The following is a 22678-nucleotide window of genomic DNA, read 5'->3' on the forward strand; positions in this document are numbered from 1 at the left end:
AAATTATATTAATTGATAGAGTTTAGCTATGATCTCAATATCTATATATCATAACATCCAATAATTTAATAATACACACATTAAAAAAAATTAACATAATTAATCCATATAAACGTATTATAACTTGCATAACATTAAGGATTTAAACTATTCTTTGTGGAAAAAAGTATTAACTGTAAAGATAATGTAAAACTATAGTGATCTTTCTATAATTCGATTTCCAGAAACATCAATGAATGAGATTGGTAAGAGATTTTATATTTAATTGGTTTATCATGCTAAATTTGTTATTTTTCATTTCATCTTTAAGCAAGTACTTACTTGAGATCAATTATAAATCTGAATAGAAGGAAATTAAAAAAAAAAGTTTATCATATAAAACAATACAAACAAAAATTTTTATTATAAACAGTTATTTTCGTCCAGTCAGAGGACGATTTCTATTATAAATAGGGCGAACGAAGATTGCTCCATTGAGTTCTATAGAACTGATTCTTTTTGATTTAGGGAACTGAGCGCTATTGTATATCTTGTTTTCTCGACTTGTGTTTGATAACTTAGATCGTTTTGGTTTCATTCCGTTGACAACATAATGAAGTAAGTCATTGGAACTTTGTTTCTTGTTCTGGTCAATCATTATGTTGCTGAGCATGTCATCGTAGATGTTGTTAGTACTTACATATGGTTTGACATTGAATTCAGGAAGAAATGAATTCTGTTTCCTGATTTCCTTTCTTTTGAACTTGATTTTCACTCTTTCAAGTTCTTCTTCACTGTCAATTTCGCTGCAAAATGGTTTTTCATTTATATTTTTAGTTTCTTCTGAATTTTCTATTTCATTATTTGGTTGGAATTTAAATGGAGAATCAGTCTCATCATTACTCGTTTGCAATTCATTGTTTCTATCATCTCCTATTTCAACTGATTTATTGTCTCTTTTTTCTAATTTAATTGATTCATTGCCACTTTTTTCTAAATTTTGTTTTTCATTTAAATTAGTTTGAACTTGTTCATTTAAATTGTAGAATGGCTGATTTTGGTCTGTGTCGAATGAATTGTCGTTTGAGTCCTCATTTTGGTCATCAGAAAGGAAGAGAGCCAAAGGGGAAGAATTTGAAAATTTGTCCTGAATTTCTTGAGACAAAAGAAGGAGAGAAGGAAGAGACTGAGAAGCAGACAATTGTTTCTGGTCCGTCTTGTTTAGTTTCAGTGAAAGATTCGCTGTTGACTCGCTTTTCTTCAGCTTTTTCGTTTCTTCGACCAAAACAGAGAATTTTGATGAGTTCCTGGACAAACTCGACTCGCATTTAGTGTGCGTTATTCCGATGTCTCCTCTGATTTCTCCTCCCATCGCGGAGAGAAAGATGTTCTCTGTCTCTTCGCTCGATTCTACATTTATCTGAGATTTCTTCTTGAATTTCCTCTCTCTGACTAAAACTCTCTTGAATTTCATCGATTTCTTCGTGTCCCCCGCAACATACTTTTCTCCCCTGTTTTGTTGATTCCTTGTGTCGTTTTTCTCAAACTCGAATTCAAATTTGTCATCAGAGGAAGAACTAGTCAAAACAGTCTTTGTCTCCTTGTTTTTATCAGTCAAATCATGATTTAGATCATTTTTGTTGCGGAAATTTCTCGGATTTCTCAAATTTCTGTTTGATTTAGAGTTTTGATTGGAAATATCAGAGATATCTGTATTGATGTTGATATAGGATGATTTCTCTGGCTTGTTTGAAGAATTTTGGTTTAATTTCAAAATTGAATTTTGAGTTTTTGTTTGTTTTGGCTTTCTGTTGTTGTTTTTGTCGTTATCGTTGTCTAACTCCATGTATATTGATGAAACATTGACGTTTTTGTTCTCTTCTTCGACATTTTTTGTTGAATTATCTGATGAAGTTTTTCTGATTGGATTTTGCTTGAAATTCCTCTTGAAACTCTTTGATTTCGTGTTTTCCTGTGGCTCTCTTATCAAATTGCCTTTGTTCTGCTGCTTCTTCTTTGTCTTCTTCCCTTCTTCCGAATTTTCTTTCTCAATTTTTTCTTCCGAAATTTTACTTCCCTTTTCCTCTGAATTTTTACTTCCCTTTTCCTCTGAAATTTTTATTTCCTCCTTTTGAATTTGCGGCGGAATTGTTGTGATTTTTTGTTTTGACGGCTGTGGTTTGATGGATTGGAAAATCTCGAGAGAGCTGTTTGAACTTGAATCGAACAATTTGATGTTGGAGAGATCGAGTTTTTCTTCTTTTGTTTCTGTTTCTTTTTCCTCTGTTTTATTTTTGACTTTCTTTTCCTTCTTCCTGTTTTTGTTTCTCTCCTGCTCTTCGTTGTATTCCTTCAAGAACTGACTCGTGTCAAACTCTTTCTTAGCTTTCTTTTTAGAGTTGTTTTCGTTGTTTTGTTTCTTTTTGTCACTTTTCCCATCGGCATCAGAAATTTTTTCTTCAGAATTTTCAACGGTTTTTTCTTCAGAATTATTTTGAATGTTTTCATCATTTTGAATTGATTTGAATTGGTCAGTTTTATCACCAAGATTTTCCATTTCTCTAAGAATCATTTCCTTGTCTTCATCAGTTATTTCTTGCTTTTGTTCTTCATCTTCTTTTTCCTGATTTTCCTCTGTTTGATTTGAGTTTTTCAGTAATTTTTCCTCTTTTTCGAGGAGTTTCTTCAGCCTGTTCAATTCGTTCAAGTCGAAACTCTTCTTCGGACTCTGTTTCCTGTTGTTGTAGACGATCTTTGACTTTGTGAAATTGGAGAGAAAGGAAGAGTTCTGTGTCTCAAACTCCTCCAAATAAGAAACAGCGTTTGACTCCAAGTAGTCATCCAGTTCATCGAACACGTCCAACAGGGGATGTTCCTCGTCAATCTCGTTGAAAAACATCTGGTAGACAGGCTCGATTATCATCAGCTCTGAGTCAGTTGCGACCAGAATCTCCCTTCTCCCGTTCAGGATTATTCCGGAGAGGAGGGAGCAAGGCAGGGATATCTTGTAGAACACAGTCCAGTCGTAGTCGTACAAGCAGACGTTGCCATCCAATGAAGTAGAAATCCAGAAAGTCGGAGAAAACGAAATATTTGTAACTCTTTGCGAATGTGATTTTATCTTAAACGATTCTTTCAAATCATTCTGTATTACTTCGTATCTCTCAATTGTTCCGTCCTCTAACCCAATCAATATGTTGTTCCCCAAAATTCCAACAACATTTGAACTTTTGATGTCACTTTTTGAACATAAAACTGCCAAATTTTCACTGTCAAAAATAATAATTGTTGTTCTGTAGACTAAACAGATTAAATTAAGTGTTGGCATGAATTTCATTTGCACTATTTCCTCAGAACTCAAAGATCCATGGTATATGACTCTGAAATTATCATAATCCCTGATTGTCAAGTCACAAAAAGGAGAAGCAATTGCGAAACAAATTTTTTCTCTGTTGAGGCAGAAATCGATTTTCGACGCCTGGAAATCAGAACACATTATCTGCTCGCACGGAATCAGCCCTGTGTTGAATCCGCACACTCTCTCATCAGTCTGGACAACGAAGATCTCATCCCTCTGCTTGATCAGATCCTCCCACACGAAGTACCTGTAGTTTTTCTCTCCGTCCTTCTTCAGATAGACCATTGTGCCTCTGTCGTACAGCAAACCGGTCGGGGGATAGCAGGACTGTGTCACTGCTGTGGTCATGTTCATCTTCGTCTTCGGAGAGATGAGTTTGAAGAAGGAGGAACCGCATTGGATCAAAATTCTCGATGCTTCGTTCGCTCTGTAGCATTTTTCTAGGACAAAAATGGTGGGAATGTTGAGCAAGTACTTCTTCCAGGGAATGACAATTCTCAGGAACTGTATCTTTGTCGAGAAGATGCAGCAGACTTGTTTGTAGGGGTTAGTTCCGAGAACAAAGATTCGATTTGGCGTTTTGTCAAAGGAATGGCACTGGAAAGAACGACCAGTCTTCACATCAAGGATACATAAGGTGTTCTGACCACTTAAATACATTATATTCTCACGATCAATGTAGGTTAAAAAATAAATTGAAGAGGGTGTGTTAGGAAACTTGAATCTGATGCGACCATCGAAGTCCCATGTTGTGACTCCTTCGCATGGATCTGAAAATATGATCTTGCCTTTGTTTGAGTCTTTTTTTGAATTTAATACGGTCATGCAGTTGTCAATTGATGCTTTTAGCTTAACTACTGTATTCAGTTGATCACCATCTAAGTTGTACGCGATAACACCTGATGGTGTTGGTATGTAAATTAGCTCTCTTTCGTAATCAAAACATGGAGGATTCAGAATTCCGGATTCATAATCAGGTAGAAATGATTTACGAAGTGTAACATTGACTTCTGGATATATTGCTGAGTGTTTTCTTTCGTAATAAGTTGATATCAAATTCCAAGTCTTAATTCCGGAGCCAATTGTAATAATTGTATGAGATTTCGGAGAATACAAGACATGCATGACTGTTTTTTGCTCTGTTTTTAGTCCTGTTTTGAGAGGTCGCAGAAAATTTGCTGCTAGAAACCAAATTTCAATTTCAGAATGATGAACTGAAACACCAACAGTAATATCACTGTTAGGTAATTGTGTTGCACAACAAAATTTGTTCCGAAATGTCTTCTTTATCTTTGGACCTTCGATTTGTAACAATTTCTTGTTTGTTGAGCACCAAAAAGTACCTTGTTGGAACTCATAGATCGAATTAGCAATACTTGTTCCGAGATCAAGCTCATATTCGGGAAAGATCCCGAATTTTAAGCTGTCTCGGAAATTCATCCAATGAGGAGAAAAAAAATTTATTATAAACGAAGATAAAAAAAGAATCTTGAAAATATGTTTGTTATAAGCAAATAAGCATTTTGTATTTATTAACATTGTCAGAAGATTTTCCATTTTTTTAATATGATATCTCTTTGTTTCTTAGCTGTTGCTGAGAGTGTCGAAATAAAAGGGATATTTTCTAAGGTATATGACGACAAAATCATCATGATTGATGTTAGTGGATCTTCAAGACAACATATTAATGGATCTTCTGTTTTAACTAAACCAGAATATGCAATTTATCCATGGAATAAAGAATACGATTGGTGCTCAAACTGCTATTATCAATACTCGTCACATCCTTGGATTTCTTTTTCCTTGAAAGGAAAGAAATTCAAAATCAATGGCTATTTCATTCGTTGCGGTTGTTGTTACACTCGATGCTGCTGTGAAGACGAGAAATATGGATGCTTTGATTGCTGCACATACTCATGGGCACTACAAATTTCGGATAATAATCAAACATGGACAGATGCTCATAAAATCGAGAAAGATGAATCAATGAAACGATGTAATGAGAAAAGTTATGACCTCGGGAAAACTTACACAGCTAAATACGTTCGATTAATTCAACTTCAGCCGTGTCCAGGCTATCCTCCTGCCATATCAATTAACAGATTTGAACTTTTCGGAGAAGTTGTTTCAGATGATTCACTAAATGAAGAAAATTTTGTTTCTTATCATGATGATGACGAAGATGTAAGTATTATAGGGCATATATCAAAGAATGGAAATGTACAATTAAATTAAAATCTGTTGTTACTTAAGAAAAGCTGATATTATAAGGTCTTTCAAAAAAAATTATACGAATTTTTGAAATTTGATTTCAAATTCTTTGAACTTGCTTCAATTTTGGAAGGTTAAATAGGACTAATAACCATCACAATCATTTTTAACTGTTTGAACAAAAGAATAAAAAATATTCTTGAATTGACGTTTCTTGTTTTCAAATATAGCATATCAAAACGTTTGTTTGTTCTTTCTCATTATAAAAATACCAGTAATAACACACAAAATGGAGGACTTCATGGACAACAAAGATATCGACCAAAATTGTGTCCATTATGCTTGATGTATGAAAACTACTAATATTATGTATTGAATGTCTTCTGTTTGATTTCAATTTATATTAAGATTTTAAAATATCCATATTTTACTTGATAATGCAGATATTTTATTGTATTATGAAAATTAAACGAAAAATATCGCTCAAAAAGATCAAAATTAGATGTTAAGAAAATTGTTTATTGATTAGGCTGTCTTCAGGTATTTTTTGAAGCAATACTTTCCGTACTTTCATTTTTCTTTCTATGGGTGCATATAATATATTCCTAAATAAGGATTTGTGATTAAAATTCTTTTTAGATTTGGGTAAATAAATCGTTAGATCTTAGATCATATTAATCAATTCTTCTTACAATTAAATTATGGTAAAAATGGCTGTGTAAAACAGTTGGAGTATTGTTAAATTGCGCGAAAAGTTTCAACTTCTATTTACAGTATGTTCAAATATATTAGAATTCAATATTGTGTGATAGAATTAACTATAAGCAATCGATATTAAGTCATTAATGAAAATCGATATTAATATTTAAAATTTTCGAGGTTTTTTGAGCTGAATGCTATTGTCTTGGACATCTAGAATGAGGTTCTCCTTGGTGAATTTCTCCAAATTTTTTCTGTTTCAGAAAATGCCTATGCAATTTTCTAGAAAATGAAAATGAGGTTTTACAATTCTTGATTTTTTTGGAAAAATGAGGTTAAAATTCTTCAAAATTTAAATCTCTAGACAAAGTATTATTGCTTATATATTCAAAACATTATCCTTAGTTTTGATATGTTGGCCAAAAAAGTAGTATATATGGATGGGTTGTGTGACTTTTTTTGTAAACGTAAGAATTCATACAATATTGAACGATTTTGTATCATTTTTTTTAACATATGAAGTAAAAAATGTATGATTCTTACGGTTTTTATTCTTACGTTTTTGAATAAATCAAGATTTAAAAAATTTTCAAAATTGTAAGACATTTACACTCAGCCCAAACATAATGAAATAAAAAATAATTTTTTAAAAATTCATGTCTCAGAATCAACATTGAACTTTAAGGACCCGGGCTCAACGAGTCATGATTTATGAAATCAATAATTTGATTTATTCGCTCTTCAATAATTTCTATTCTTTTTGTTAAATCATCTATTTTCATTAATGAGGTGATTCTTGATTGAGGAATAGATTTCAAACTAACCACTCCTTTTATTTTTGAAATTTTGAATCCATCAACTTTAAACATTTTATTCAATTTACATGTTGTCAATTCTTCAAATAATTTTTTATTATTGGCATAATAGTCATTAAATTCTTCAACAGATGAAAAATTTTTTATTTCAGTAATTGTTAACAACGTTTATTTTTTGTTGAACATTTTCACTTTCATTTATTTCTTCCTCCTCTGTTTCATTTATTTTAAAATTGGTTTCATTTATCATTAAATAAAAATTAGAATATAAGTGATGAAATATATTTTTAATTTTAATGAAATAATCAGAAATGGCGGCAGGATTCTTTAAAAAATTATGGGATGGAATTAAAAAAGCTGCGGGTTGGTTCATCAAAAGATTATTAAACCCATTGCAAACTTTTTGGCACCAGTAGCGAAAACGGCAGGAACTATCATAGGGGAGTATTAGTGCTAAAGCAGGTAATCCGGCGATGGGAGCACAAGCAGTAACGCAGTTGGTGGAATTGCTGAAGGAATACTTAATAAAATAGGAGGTAGATAGTGGAAAAATAAATTAAATATTATTTTTATCTTAGTATCGGTTGAAGTCTTTGATAAACTTTTTCTCCTTTATTAATATTTCTCTTATTGGGGCAGCTTTTGGTGTTATTGATTCAGCAACGTCACTAATTGCTTCTTTATTCTTAAATATCCAATTTGCTCCCTTCTCATTGTTTCCCAAACTTTATGCGCTCCTCTTTTTACTTTATCCCACAGTTTCTTAAATATACCTGCAGCCATAGTTGATTATTTCATTAAAATTAAAAATTCATTTCCATCTTTAATTTTGATTTTATTTATTAATAAATGACGACTAACTATTTGGTGCCAAACACCAAACCAATTAATGGAAATGTATTTCATTCATTCGAAAAGATAAATGAAATATTTGCAAAGAATGACGGTAGAAGATATTATAGAGAACTTGAAAGTTCATGCTATGACTCTGATACTCCATATTTTGATGATAAACAAACTCATTTAAGAATTACAAATCCAGCTCATGATGTGAACCAATAGGTGACACAATATTAAACGCAAAGTTAAAGCAACTCTAGTTTCAAATAAAGCTTTCACATTGATGCCGCTTTTAAATGCATGCGTTTATTCGTTGGTTACAAATCATCAAATCAAAGCTTTAAAACAATTAGAAGTAGAAACCGAAAGAGGTGATGCTGGTTATCTTCAGATGGATTGCGCCCGTGAATCTTTCGCATTTGCAACATAAACCGAAATCAGAAAGGAAAGTTAAAAAGTTTGTTCATTCGTATATATAATAATGTTCAAAAATATGATAACTCAGTATGTGGAAAAATATTGACCCTTCAGAAGTTTTCAAGAAAGCAAATGAAGAAGTTGATGTCACTTTTGATATGATTATTCCGGTAAATGATTTGTTAGCATTTCAGGCGTTCGATGATTATCCTAAATCATTTGGTGATATCATTCTTAAATATTATGTTTTCAGGGATACTTTAGTATTTGTCAGGTTGACCCGTTAAGAGTTGCTGATTTACAAAATTACGTTTATGAAAAGATAACTGATGAAAATTATGAAAAGATTATGAATCATGTTATAAATATGATCGCAAATTCCAACAAATCGGACTTCCTACCAAATTAATTACAAGCTTAGCCGCTACATCTGCTGACGCAACAGTTGAGACGTTATTATTTCATGCACAAAGATGGAAGTTTTAGAGGATAAATGTATTACACCAGGATACGGTTTAATTGAAGAATCAGTTAAAGCAATACCACGTTTATTTAGTAAGGAAGATCCATTCATGATTCCAGCTCAACATATTGACGTTCGTTCACTAAATGGAGGTTGCATCACTCCTGAAGGTATTAGCTCAGATTTCTCATACGCTCTTCATAATGTTACAGATGTTGTGTTAACATTTCCGAAGAATGCAATGCAAAGAACGGTTTTAGAAAATCCAATGCTTCGAGGTCTTCAGGTCACTATAGATTCCAGAAACTTCCCCGATCAAGCGATGACCACAGTGGGCGACATATTCTTTACACGTTTGCTTCAAGCTTCTGATTTAGATGGAGTGAATGAATGCACAGAAGAATACGAGGACTCATTAACTAGACCACTGAATGATGATAATGGCACGCCATTAGCTAGAACATGGAAAGACCAAACTTCATTCTTATGCACTATTCCAGTTCAACGTGATGGAGCGGGTATATTCTTTGATGGATTAGAAACTTTCAACTCACAAGTTACAGTACAAGTGAAAGCTTATCCAATCATTCAGGTGAAAATGACACTTACTGTTCAAAGGTGACAAATCCTCCTCAGGTTTGGTTTACTAGGACTACGTATTGGACATGGACACCGGATGAAGGTTTGAAATATCATCCAACAGGTACACCATCACAGTATAGAAGTTCATATGATGAAATATTGATGAATAGAAATGTTTAAAATTATAAATTTATTTTTGATTAAATGGATTTAAATTCATCCACCCTTATGAAGAATTAGCAGGAGTATATAATACATACGTAGATGATATGATTAATGAAGCATTGAGTGATAATAGAAATGCTCTATCTAAGGAAAAATTAATGAAAATTCCATATTCTGAATGTTACTTAAATTCAATCACTGCAGCAATTGGTAAACAAAATAAAGGTAAAACATTAACGATAATAAAACAAATTATCATTATTGCTAACACTTCCCCCTATTCACATGTGTTAATTTATATCAACCGTTCAGGTTCACCTTCAGATGATACATTTGAATCTTTAAAGCATTTAATCAAAATTCCAATTATTTATTTATCACAAGAAGAAGCAGAAGATTATTTAAAAAACTTTTTAATGTATAAAGAATTATATAATACAATCAAGAAGCAAGGATTAGAGGATAAAATTATTGATAAACAACGGGATGAATTATTTGAAACACTTTCTATTTCAAATTTTGATAAAGAATTTTTGCATTCACTCATTTTTCTAGATGATGCAGTGAAATCAAAACTAATAGCAAATGAGAAATCATATTTTAATCAGTTATTAACTCAATGTCGACACATTCAGTGTTCATTCTTTATGGCTGTTCAATATTTCAAAGCATTAAGCACAAACATTAAATCAAACCTGTCCACCCTTTTCATTTTCAGTGGTTTTAGTCGTCAACAGTTGAACGTTATGCTTTATCAAGTGAATTTACCAATGAGCATTAATGAACTTTACACACAATATCAACAATTAGGAGAACATGGAAAAATAATAGTTGATTTAAATAAAGGTTCCATTAAATTCGAATAACTTTTTTATAATTAATTTTTATTATTTATTTATAATTAAACATGACAGAAATTGCAAATCTTCTACAGGTTCCATTAAAACAAGGAACAAACAAAAAGGGTGCATATAATAGAACTATGAAAGTTCCAGACGGAATGAAAGAATTAGTCCACATTGTTGCCGGTCTTCAAAAGGATGTTAAACAAATGAGAAACGTTTTAACATTACCAGAAGCTCAAGCATATGCCAAACGTCATGGACCAAATTGGGAAGCACACGAAGCAGACATTACGGGTCCAAATGGAAAACCCGATGGTATAAATGAAGTTTTCGTTACTGATGGTCAAGGTAATATTAAAGTCATAAATGGTTATAAATTAACTATATCTGATTATCCTAAACGTAAAGCATATAATGAACGTTATCCTATGCAATTTGATGAAAATGGAAAAGCTGTTAAACAATACATTAACTGACAATTTTCTTTGGTATGTGGTTTTTCATTATCGATTCTATCCAATGTTGGTTTATTTACATATGTAAACGCTTTACCACACATTTTGCATTTAGATGAAAGGATTAAATCGTGATAGTATTGAAAATCATCCGTTGAAACATTATTTTTAGTATCTCTTTTCGCCTTTTCATCTTGTTTCTTATATGAATCAATTTTATATTTCCAATACTTTTTTGTTAATTCAAAACTTGATTCTATCTCTTCCTCAGGATATTTTTCATTAGGATTAAAGTCTTTATATGCTAAAGCGTAACGAATCATTGAAGCATTCGATGATAAAGAAAGATTATGAAGCATGTCAATTTTATAAACAAATGTTTCTTCGATAATTTTATCAATTGGGTCAATCATAATTTCAACGTCTTTATTGCAATAATGAATAAAATATTCTAATCTATTCTCAAAATTTTTAGCATCATTGAGATATATTTGATAATCACTATCTGATATAGTTTCTTGAGTTAATGCTGAATAAAATGAATCTTTCGTGAATGGTTCCTTTTTATATAATTCATCTTCGTAATTCTCCCATGTGATGAATTGATAAGGGAAAAAGGATTTAACACGTGACTTATTGTTTCCGAAATCTTGAGTGAATTGGTCTAATGTCCCACCCGCTATATAATTTCTGATGTCAATAAATCTCAATTCATATGGAACGTTTGTTTTCTTTACAATGATTTGCTTAAATTGTGAAGATGAACCCAGCATTGATTTTATTTTCCATTTTGCAGTGTTTAAATCACGAAGAATTAAATTTAAATCAAACTTTCCCGAATTAAAACCTATGATATTCACTTTATTGAATTCCTCATCTAGAAGTTCTTTAAATGCTTCCTTCTGTTTTTCATTTAATGTTTGAGACAAAGTCCCCACCGTTTGGTCCGTTTGCGACTTCATTAATTCTTCATATTGTTCAATATTTGATTTAGCAACTCATGAACAGGTTGAAAATAAAAACTCAATCCAATCAGAAATAAAAGAATCACTCGAAGTTAAGCAAAAATTCCTCGTATATGTTTTATCATTTAATTTAACCATTGATGATACCATGAATGGTTTTAAGTAAGCGTTCAAAGTTGCACACTCAGAAAGTTGTAATTCTTCTTTAGTCTCTAATGTTTCGAAGTCAAAAGTAATATAATATCTTGTCGGTTGATAATATTCCTGCAAATTATGAGCTAATAACCACTGATATATCTTCTGTTTCGTAATATGTGGTGCATATGGTTGCTGTGTCTTTTGCAACTGAACGTCTTGAATTAATCTTCCATTATTTTCTTTACATTTCTCACAATGCTTTAAAAATCTTCTTTGGTTTTTCCTTTCTGGATCATCACGGATAGAATATACTTCTTCTTTGCAAAAGGGGCAAACTTTATATCCTGTGAGTGCTTCAACGTCTGTAATTCTGTCAGCGTGAAGTTTTCCACATGGACTCTGTGTTAATAAAATATTTACTGTTTCAAATTCTGGATCTATCATTATTGATTCCACTAATGGAAAGTCTACCTTATTTATGTCCACGTCTTCTGGTTGAGGATCACAATAATAGAAATCAATATTAACATTTAACATTCTCGCTAATCTCTCACTTTCTGATGAAATATCAAACCCTTCATATGCATCTATTGCTTCATTTAAATAGCTTCTACGAGTTTTAGGATTAGCACCATCAGGAATGTTATAGAAGCGTTTAAATAACCTTCTACCTTCTGCTCTAATTTGATTATCATTCATTTTAGCTGTTCCGTTTTTGTTCATTTATGTAAGAATAAAAAATTAAAAAATAAAGTTTATTTTTAAAGCCCATAAAATGAATTAAGAACACATAAATTTTTATCATCTGCGACGTGACGAATACATTTTAATTTACTCAAGAATGCGTACCCTGAACATTAAATCTAATTCCTGTCTTATTTAATTTCACAACTTTGAAAAGGAATGTATGAATAGCTATAAAATGATGAGAAGATGTTTTATGGGTTGCTTCCATTTTTTCTGAAATAAATGAATAAATATAATGCTTATACGTTTTCATATCTTTTATATTCTTAATAACGAATGGTATAGACCTTTCCACTTCGTCTTCCTTCGGTGCTGTTCTTTCATATGAAACATTATTGGTATCTTCAATAATAAACCACAATCACACAAAATTTTATAGGTTCCAATGGTTTCTTTTGATATTTTATCTAATAAATCAAAAACTTTATCAACACCTGTACATTTATTTAAATAATAATTGTGTAAATATCATGGTCTTCTTTCTTAATCGTATTGTTGCATATGTTACATTTTCAGTGCTTTTTTGAATTTTTCAGAATCAAGAGGAGGTGAAAGTAATATACATGGATAATCTCCATCGTCAATAAACTGAAGCTTATGTTTACGAATAAATTTAGTACCTTCTTCTGAAAGTTTTCATCTATTTCACCATCTAATAAATTTTGTGTTGATTCTGAGACATAATTTTATATCTTTCTTCATGAGATTTCTGAACTGCTGATTCTGAAGCTGGATATTCATTAAACCCTCTACTTCATTTTCATTATATTTTTCAACTTCTCTTAATTCCTTAATTTTTCATCTATTTCATCTCTTATTTTTTCCAGTCTTTCAATTTCATCATATTCATCATCTTTAATCCGTTCTTCATAATATTCAGGGAAAACATCAGGTTCTTTAGTTTTTCCCTTTTTAGATGTGGGATATAAGAAATTTATAACATCATCTTTATTCTTTTTCCATCATAATCAAACTCATTTAAAAACTCCGCGAATTTTTGACAATTTCTAAAATAATATTTATCAACCTCATAACCTGCCTCCTCTAATATATCCTTTATTTCCTCATTTGTGAATCCTAATTTTTTAACGTCGTTAGTCTTGACACTCATTTCATACAAAATAAAAATAAATTTTCATAAATGTAAGACATGAATTTTTAAAAAATTATTTTTTATTTCATTATGTTTGGGCTGAGTGTAAATGTCTTACAATTTTGAAAATTTTTTAAATCTTGATTTATTCAAAAACGTAAGAATAAAAACCGTAAGAATCATACATTTTTTACTTCATATGTTAAAAAAAATGATACAAAATCGTTCAATATTGTATGAATTCTTACGTTTACAAAAAAAGTCACACAACCCATCCATATATACTACTCAAAAATTTTCGTGTTATTTTTTGTGTTTAAGCATAAATTATGTATTTACTTATGAAGGATAAGCATTTTATTCATTGTCATAAATATGTACCATAACAAATTGATAAAATTTTAAAAAATTGTGTATTTTAGCGGGTATTATTCTGGCCAATGCCCGTTGTTACAAGATTTAATATTAACCATATCAATAGCAGACTCAATGTAAAAATTTAGATATATTTTTTTTTCATTATTCAAACTTTAATAAATTTTAGTATAATGAATGATTTTGTTTCGTGTATGATACAGAAATGAAAAGCTTAATTAATATTATTTTGCATTTTTTCAAGAATGTTAGAGTATATCTACATTAAAAAATCAGATTCGAACTGCGATACTGCATCAAATTGATGCACATCTGATAAGGATCTCAAAAGAGTAAAGTTAATTTTTTTGAGTTTTTTTAAGTTTTGGGCCTTAGTAAAAAAAAAACTTTTTGGCCTTACAGTGGACCCTTAAATTTATGATAGAAACCTATCAATTATATTATAATCTAAATCGATAGATACTTTTTATTTTTATTATTCTATAATATTGCTCCTAGACAATATCAATTTTATGGAAGAATCAACTATTTATTCTTCATTGGTATTTGATAGAAGCTTATTTTCCAAAATTTAAATCATTCATAATTTCTATCAAATCTAATATATAGCTAACCAGACATTGTTAGTAGAATGAAAATGCATCTGGTTCAAATGCACAATTTGCTTCACATGTTTAAATATCATAGTAAACATCTAGAAAATAATCACCAGAATCATGATTTTATTCAAAGGTAAGTTCAAAATATATATTGAAATTGCATTTCGATAATAGATCTGAATAAAGGGTGTATGAAACTCGCAATTTTAGACTTCTCATCATAACCATTTTATTAGTTAGTGACTATTGCTAGAGAACAAACAATATTTGTTTTGTATCTCATAGTCAAACGGAAGTCAAGCTAAGATATTTGAGATTTTATAACCCGATAGAACTCACAATATTACACTTGTATGACAAGTTAATCTGTTGGTTCAATATCGTTTTAAATTTATTTTGTCAAAATAGTTCTTTGGTTATCATTGGTAATTCGTAGTGTTACTACTGGTGTAATATTTCGAAAAAATAAAGGTATCAACTTTAATGCAAGATATGTTGAGTTGAACATCGAATAATTGGATTTTTGCAATATTAATATTCTTCAATCTCTAGTACATCATTGTTTCATACTAGTAATGTGGATCGATTCCGTTTCGATGATCAGATAAAACAATAACAATATAATCAGGTTCCACTTTTTGTAAATTGATTGTTTTTCAAAAAATTGTAAAGTTTATTAAAAAAAAATGATTTTCCTGTTTCTCTCAAGAGTTAAAGCCGAAGAAAAGGCAGGGATATTCAAGAGGTTATTTAATAATAAGTTACTGGCTATTAAAGTCAGTGGATCATCTTATCAAATAATAAATGGAACTAAGCAATTAACGAAACCGGAATATGCCGTATATCCTTGGGATAAAAACTACGATTGGTGTTCAAACTGTGCTCGCTCTTATAGTCGCATGCCTTTCATCACTTTTTACACAAATTCAAAAAGAATACAATTTAATTCATACTTTATCAAAGCTGGTTGTTGCTACGAGAGAGGGTGTTGTTGTGAAGATGGCTATTACACTTGCATCGACTGCTGTTTATATTCTTGGTCACTTCAGATTTCAGATGATAACAAGACTTGGACAACTGTTCACAAAGTTAGTAAAGATACTGAAATGTGCCGTTGCTCAGCAAAAACATACAATCTTGACAAAGAATATAATGCAAAATACGTCCGCCTTATCCAAGATGGAGCTTTACCTGGTTACCCACCATGTTTTGCGATCAATAAGATCGAACTGTTTGGTAGTAGTGTCCAATTCGGTGAAGATTTAAATGATGACTTAGTTTCTTTCCATGATGACGATGAGGACGTCAGCATCATTGGCCACATTTCTAAGAGTAACAAGATTTAATTCAAATATATTTTGTTTTGCTCTAAAATTTCAGATTTGTAAAATTTCTCCAAACTAAATGAGTGGGGGACAAACTCGCCCATTGTCACTTTTCATTAACCTTAAACTTGTAATTTTCATTATTTTTAATTAACCTTATTTCTTTCCCAATTCCTGATTTATTTTATTCACTTACTATTAAAAGTCACATTTTAATAAAATATAATAATTTATTTATAGCATTTTTTACTATACTGTAATAAAAAATTAATTATAATAAATTAAATGTTTATTAAATCAAATGTTTTCTTTGCAATAATATTTTTAATGTTGAGTAAACAATGTTGGGATCAAGTGTATCATTTTTCAGACCTTTCTGAACAGCTTCAAGCATACTGATGCATTCGACTTTTTTAAATTGTGTCATTTCTTCGAAATCTCTTGTGACTTTTTTGATAACTTTAACACTTCTCTCTGAATCCAGACCTTTAATTTGCAACTTAATCAGGAATGAAGGAACAACACTGGAATATAACTCGATGACAAGTTCATCGAGTCGAAGATTTGGTTGTACACCACTTGTATGTGCCGGATACCATTGTGTCAATTTTTTTCTGAAATTAACTTTAAAAGTACTAAGTAAGATCATGAGATATAGCAATATATGTTTAAACCAACTTATATTTTGGTTGTACACCACTTGTATGTGCCGGATACCATTGTGTCAATTTTTTTCTGAAATTAACTTTAAAAGTACTAAGTAAGATCATGAGATATAGCAATATATGTTTAAACCAACTTATATTTTGGTTGTACACCACTTGTATGTGCCGGATACCATTGTGTCAATTTTTTCTGAAATTAACTTTAAAAGTACTAAGTAAGATCATGAGATATAGCAATATATTTAAACCAACTTATATTTTGGTTGTACACCACTTGTATGTGCCGGATACCATTGTGTCAATTTTTTTCTGAAATTAACTTTAAAAAGTACTAAGTAAGATCATGAGATATAGCAATATATGTTTAAACCAACTTATATTTTGGTTGTACACCACTTGTATGTGCCGGATACCATTGTGTCAATTTTTTTCTGAAATTAACTTTAAAAGTACTAAGTAAGATCATGAGATATAGCATATATGTTTAAACCAACTTATATTTTGGTTGTACACCACTTGTATGTGCCGGATACCATTGTTCAATTTTTTTCTGAAATTAACTTTAAAAGTACTAAGTAAGATCATGAGATATAGCAATATATGTTTAAACCAACTTATATTTTGGTTGTACACCACTTGATTGCCGGATACCATTGTGTCAATTTTTTTCTGAAATTAACTTTAAAAGTACTAAGTAAGATCATGAGATATAGCAATATATGTTTAAACCAACTTATATTTTGGTTGTACACCACTTGTATGTGCCGGATACCATTGTGTCAATTTTTTCTGAAATTAACTTTAAAAGTACTAAGTAAGATCATGAGATATAGCAATATATGTTTAAACCAACTTATATTTTGGTTGTACACCACTTGTATGTGCCGGATACCATTGTGTCAATTTTTTCTGAAATTAACTTTAAAAGTACTAAGTAAGATCATGAGAATAGCAATATATGTTTAAACCAACTTATATTTTGGTTGTACACCACTTGTATGTGCCGGATACCATTGTGTCAATTTTTTTCTGAAATTAACTTTAAAAGTACTAAGTAAGATCATGAGATATAGCAATATATGTTTAAACCAACTTATATTTTGGTTGTACACCACTTGTATGTGCCGGATACCATTGTGTCAATTTTTTCTGAAATTAACTTTAAAAGTACTAAGTAAGATCATGAGATATAGCAATATATGTTTAAACCAACTTATATTTTGGTTGTACACCACTTGTATGTGCCGGATACCATTGTGTCAATTTTTTTCTGAAATTAACTTTAAAAGTACTAAGTAAGATCATGAGATATAGCAATATATGTTTAAACCAACTTATATTTTGGTTGTACACCACTTGTATGTGCCGGATACCATTGTGTCAATTTTTTTCTGAAATTAACTTTAAAAGTACTAAGTAAGATCATTTATTTTTGCATAATATAATGCCAATATGGTTTCTTTTGATTTTATTTCATTTATAAGCAAATTAGATTTACCCAAAAACTCCACTCCATAAGCGTTCATTTGCTAAATTAAAAAGTGACAATGGGCTAGTCTGTCCCTTTCTCCCAAACTAAATTTTAGGGTCGGGTAAGAATTTTCTCCAAATGGGATTCTTAATCACCATTGTAAATCGATAGTAAAAATTTGATTTTTTTTACAATTTTTTTATGATTGTTGAGAAATTTCAACTTTAAATAAGTTTTATTATACAGGAAAAGTTCACAACGTAACATTATCGACAGGAGTATATATACTAAGAGTATGGGGTTCTCAAGGAGGAGTTATTTCTGATGTAACCTCTGGTCTTGGTTCTTATACTGAAGGGTTTATCAAATTACCTCGATATACAAAGCTTAACATTTACGTAGGCCAACAAGGCCAATGTAGTACATCTCCTTTAACAGACATTTTTTATAACGGAGGTGAAAATTCTATAGGCACTAAAAACGAAAACTCATGTACAGGAGGTGGCGCAACATTCATAACTTTTGATGGCAATGTCAGTGATGTCATAATTATTTCTGGTGCTGGAGGAGGCGCAAAAGTAGGATATAACGGTGGCTACGGAGGGAAAATTGCAGGAAATGGTGCTGGACATAGTAATTGTTTTGGTAGAGGCGCTAGTGTTTCGTCACCAGGTATAGGAGGCAAGTATCCAGGCGCAGGTAGCTATTCTTTTTGTAATGCTGAGAATGGCACTTTTTTGAATGGTGTTATGGTGTGTTATGGGATGTGGAGGAGGGAGTGGATATTTTGGCGGTGGTGGAGGTGGAGATAAAGGAGCTGGTGGAGGAGGAAGTAGCTTTGCAAGTCCTATCCTAAAAAACGTAATTTATAAAAACGGAAATGAGGATTTTATTCAACCAGATGGAACGACCAAGAGAGGTCACTCAGGAGATGGATTTGTTTCTATAGAAACTATATTCTCTTTCACTATTAAGTGTAATTGCGATTATTATAATATTATCTCTTTAATCAATGCGTTTAGTTTGATTTTTATCTCTAGTGAGTAAAAAAAAATTCTTCGAATTGATCTGAAATACTTTACAAAAAGTGACGTTTTTTCAAATGCTTTTTTCTCTTTTCCTATCCAAATCCTACAGTGAAATGGGCAAGGGTATCTTTAGTACATACTTCAATCAAAAGATTGTTGATGTTACTGCTAGTGGATCATCAAAACAGCGGATTAATGGTACAAAGCAGATGACAAAGCCTGAATACGCCATCTACCCTTGGGATAAGAAATATGACTGGTGCTCAAATTGTGGCCGTACTTATGAAGAGCATCCATATATTATTTTCTCATTAAATTCAAGAAAAATCAAGTTCAACGGCTATTTAATTCGCGCTGGATGCTGCTACGAAAGCGGCTGTTGCTGTGAAGAAGAGTACTATGGATACTGCATTGACTGCTGCCTCTATTCATGGTCTCTCCAGATTTCAGAAGATAACGAGACATGGACAACAGTCCACCAAGTCAGCAAAGACCGTGACATGCGTCGCTGCAAGGAGAAAACATACACACTCGAAAAAGAATACAGCGCCAAGTACGTCCGTCTTATCCAAGATGAAGCCTGCCCCGGATACCCTCCGTGCATCGCCATCAACAAGATGGAACTGTTTGGCAACAGTATTCAATTCGAAGAAAATCCAGACGCTGATTTCGTTTCATTCCACGATGACGACGAAGATGTCAGCATCATAGGCCACATTTCTAGAAACAGCCACAACTAATTCATTTTAAAAATGTTATTTTACTTATATCTGAAATTAATTTTTTTTAAAAATTAAAATCTTATAAATCACTTTTTGGTGTTTACTTCTAGACTGAGAACTGTAAATATTTCTTGTCGATCTAGAATAACTTAAGATATTTAGAAAAGGAAAATTTTTATCTATTAAAATTAGTATATTTAGAGTAATTTCGGAAAGTTTTCACTTTCTTTCATTCTTCGTTCCTTTATTTTGGCATATATCACGTAAGCCAATAAAATGGAAACGAAAATCAATGGAATTCCAACAACTATGATGAAGAAGCCAGCTCTCTTAGATGCCTTGAATAACGGTGATTTGTAGCCATACCAAACGTATCTTCCATTGAATTGAACTTCACATTGACTGAGATAATTCTTCCATGAATTTTCTGAAGGCAAAATAATTTGAAAATTGCTAAAATCAGCAAATTTTCCAAACTTTTCAGGAAGTTTTTCGCCAAAATACAATTTTTGTAGTGAATTGCACTTATAGAAGGTATCAAGTGAATTACCATTTACTATCTTTAGTGTTGTGAGATTTAATTCCTTCAAACTTGAGCAGCCATAAAAAGTATCTTCTGAATTAATTTCTCTGATCTTTGGAATGAAGATCGATGCCAATTTTGAACAGTCATTAAACACTGCTTTACTTAATACCTCACACGATGGGAGTTTAATTGTTTCTAATGAAGAACAGGCAGAAAATGCATATTGACCAATACTCTGAACATTTTGAAGTTCTATTGATTTCAATTTCTTGCAGCCAGAAAAAGAAAGGATATTAATTGTTATACAATTAGTAAACACAGCAGTTTCTAAGTTTTCGCAATCAGTGAAAGCAGCAGACATATATTTAAGTTTTGGTAATTCAATTGATACAATACTGGTGCATCTGAGGAAAGATTCAACTAATTCTTCGCAGTTTGGTAAAGATATATGTTTAAGATTGTCAATTTTATGAGAATAAATTTAAAATCTCATGAAATATAAAGGAGAGTAATATTTTTCAATTTTCTTTTTTTCTTTGTCTCAAATATTTTCTGTTGGGAATTTTCTTGTTATCAAAAAATAATTTTAATATTTGTTTATTTCATTACATACAAAAAAAAAAAAAAAGGTAGTGGGGCTTCCAGGCACTTCGTGCCTTCTAGCCCTGAAGATGATTAGTATAAATGAAGTTTATATTCGGAGGGCTTCCAGGCGCGTTGCGCCCTCTAGCCCTGAAGATGTTTAGTATAAATGAAGTTCTTATATACGGGTCTTCCAGGAGCTTTTCACAAATTATATATGTTTTCATGTTTTGTCACTTTTCTGTCACTTTTCGGGTAAAAACATTTTTATTATTATATATAAATGAATTTTACAAAACCACCGTTACCGTTCTTTGGAAATAAGAGTAGATGTAAAGATATTATATTGAGAGAACTTAAGAAACTACCGAATGGTCTAACATTTGTAGATTTGTTCGGTGGAAGTTTCTATATATCCCATTTGTGCCATATAAGATTCCCAGACTCAAAGATTATATGCAATGACTTCGACAACTATATGGACCGTCTCAAACATATTCCAGACACAAACAATATATTGAAAGAGTTAAAAGAAAAGATACCTATAGGTAAGATGGAACGTATACCATTAGATAAGAAAAATATTGTGAGAGAGGTTTTGAAAAAAGCAGAATATATAGACTGGGATAGTATATCTGCTAGACTATTATATAGTGGTTCTATAAGAGTTCATGACATTGAAACACTTATGTCAAAAGTTTTATATCTTAACTATACAAATGTTTTCAAAGAGGACATAGAAAAATATATTGAGGGTATAGAGTTTGTGAGATGTCATTGGACAGAGTTGTATGAAAAATATAAAGACAAGGAAAATGTTTTCTTTATAGTGGACCCGCCGTTCTATAACACATGGGATTTTCAATACCAAGTAGACTGGACTTTGAGAGACTCTTTAGAAACTTTAGACGTTTTACATAACCATCCATGCTTTTACTTTACATCCGATAAAAGTGGTTTGGAAACCGTTATGAGATGGTTAGAGGACATACATGACTATGAGTTTAGATATGACAAGATAGAATATGAGAGAGGTCCTATAAACCGGAGAAAGTGTCACAATAAAGAAATTTTATTAGTAAGTAAATGTGGTTTGAAATAGGACTACTTGTTTTAGGTTTTTTCCATTGTGTCATTTATTTATTTGACGTGGCAGAAAAGTACAGAGAATATGAAGATGAACCAATGCCTGCAAATGTTCAGTATATGTACTCGTAAGAGATATTTTTATCTAATATTAAATGGACGCACAGAACTTAGCGAATGCACAGCAACCTGGACAACCAAACCCAGAGAATATTCCAAATGAAGTTAGAATACAAACTGCAATGGCAAACTATGGTCAAGTGCCAACAGATGTACAAATGCAAACTGCCATGTCAAATGACGCTGCGTTAGGTTTGCCACCATGGTATGCAAATATGAGATGGAAAGAGTTTTATACAAACCCTGAAGTGGGATATAAACAACTTTATGCAGATGACGCGAACACAGGAGTTGACCCAGAATATGTTTTCTACCAGAGGAGAAACAGAATGTATGAGCTCCAGTTAAAGAATGCTATGGAACTCAACAGGAAACGTAAGAGACTAGGCGGACATTAGATTTTACAT

General features: G+C 31.4%; 9 protein-coding genes across 9 annotated transcripts, besides 5 other annotated features; 6 read left to right on the forward strand and 3 right to left on the reverse strand.

Annotated features, from left to right (window-relative positions):
* Positions 1 to 254: 254 nt before the first annotated feature.
* Positions 255 to 4777, reverse strand: TVAGG3_0462390 (heat shock protein 26 family; the record flags this gene model as incomplete). The annotated part of the gene is made up of 1 exon (XM_001308091.1): positions 413 to 4777. One exon carries the CDS (start codon positions 4775 to 4777, stop codon positions 413 to 415), a length of 4365 nt encoding a protein of 1454 aa, XP_001308092.1.
* A 97-nt stretch (positions 4778 to 4874) lies between these two features.
* TVAGG3_0462400 (galactose-binding domain-like family) lies at positions 4875 to 6595 on the forward strand (the record flags this gene model as incomplete). The annotated part of the gene is made up of 1 exon (XM_001308090.1): positions 4904 to 5572. One exon carries the CDS (start codon positions 4904 to 4906, stop codon positions 5570 to 5572), a length of 669 nt encoding a protein of 222 aa, XP_001308091.1.
* A 2374-nt stretch (positions 6596 to 8969) lies between these two features.
* Positions 8970 to 10338: a mobile genetic element.
* Positions 10339 to 10436: 98 nt separating this feature from the next.
* TVAGG3_0462420 (uncharacterized protein) lies at positions 10437 to 10850 on the forward strand (the record flags this gene model as incomplete). Its single annotated transcript, XM_051235118.1, has 1 exon — positions 10437 to 10850. The coding sequence occupies one exon, from the start codon at positions 10437 to 10439 to the stop codon at positions 10848 to 10850; it is 414 nt and encodes a 137-aa protein (XP_051092942.1).
* Positions 10851 to 11827: 977 nt separating this feature from the next.
* On the reverse strand, positions 11828 to 12655 carry TVAGG3_0462440 (uncharacterized protein; the record flags this gene model as incomplete). The annotated part of the gene is made up of 1 exon (XM_051235119.1): positions 11828 to 12655. The coding sequence occupies one exon, from the start codon at positions 12653 to 12655 to the stop codon at positions 11828 to 11830; it is 828 nt and encodes a 275-aa protein (XP_051092943.1).
* Positions 11828 to 12655: a mobile genetic element.
* A 711-nt stretch (positions 12656 to 13366) lies between these two features.
* Positions 13367 to 13825: a mobile genetic element.
* Positions 13826 to 15852: 2027 nt separating this feature from the next.
* TVAGG3_0462460 (uncharacterized protein) lies at positions 15853 to 16092 on the forward strand (the record flags this gene model as incomplete). The annotated part of the gene is made up of 1 exon (XM_001286864.1): positions 15853 to 16092. The coding sequence occupies one exon, from the start codon at positions 15853 to 15855 to the stop codon at positions 16090 to 16092; it is 240 nt and encodes a 79-aa protein (XP_001286865.1).
* Positions 16093 to 16152: 60 nt separating this feature from the next.
* Positions 16153 to 18306: a mobile genetic element.
* A 642-nt stretch (positions 18307 to 18948) lies between these two features.
* Positions 18949 to 19254, forward strand: TVAGG3_0462480 (glycine-rich protein family; the record flags this gene model as incomplete). The annotated part of the gene is made up of 1 exon (XM_001308087.1): positions 18949 to 19254. The coding sequence occupies one exon, from the start codon at positions 18949 to 18951 to the stop codon at positions 19252 to 19254; it is 306 nt and encodes a 101-aa protein (XP_001308088.1).
* A 55-nt stretch (positions 19255 to 19309) lies between these two features.
* Positions 19310 to 20002, forward strand: TVAGG3_0462490 (galactose-binding domain-like family; the record flags this gene model as incomplete). The annotated part of the gene is made up of 1 exon (XM_001308086.2): positions 19310 to 19975. The coding sequence occupies one exon, from the start codon at positions 19310 to 19312 to the stop codon at positions 19973 to 19975; it is 666 nt and encodes a 221-aa protein (XP_001308087.1).
* Positions 20003 to 20154: 152 nt separating this feature from the next.
* TVAGG3_0462500 (ribonuclease inhibitor domain-containing protein) lies at positions 20155 to 20844 on the reverse strand (the record flags this gene model as incomplete). The annotated part of the gene is made up of 1 exon (XM_001308085.1): positions 20155 to 20844. One exon carries the CDS (start codon positions 20842 to 20844, stop codon positions 20155 to 20157), a length of 690 nt encoding a protein of 229 aa, XP_001308086.1.
* A 252-nt stretch (positions 20845 to 21096) lies between these two features.
* Positions 21097 to 22678: part of a mobile genetic element that runs on past the window's edge.
* On the forward strand, positions 22307 to 22669 carry TVAGG3_0462520 (uncharacterized protein; the record flags this gene model as incomplete). Its single annotated transcript, XM_051235120.1, has 1 exon — positions 22307 to 22669. The coding sequence occupies one exon, from the start codon at positions 22307 to 22309 to the stop codon at positions 22667 to 22669; it is 363 nt and encodes a 120-aa protein (XP_051092944.1).

This window comes from Trichomonas vaginalis, chromosome II, assembly GCF_026262505.1.
Source record: "Trichomonas vaginalis G3 chromosome II, whole genome shotgun sequence".
Lineage (NCBI taxonomy): Eukaryota > Parabasalia > Trichomonadida > Trichomonadidae > Trichomonas > Trichomonas vaginalis.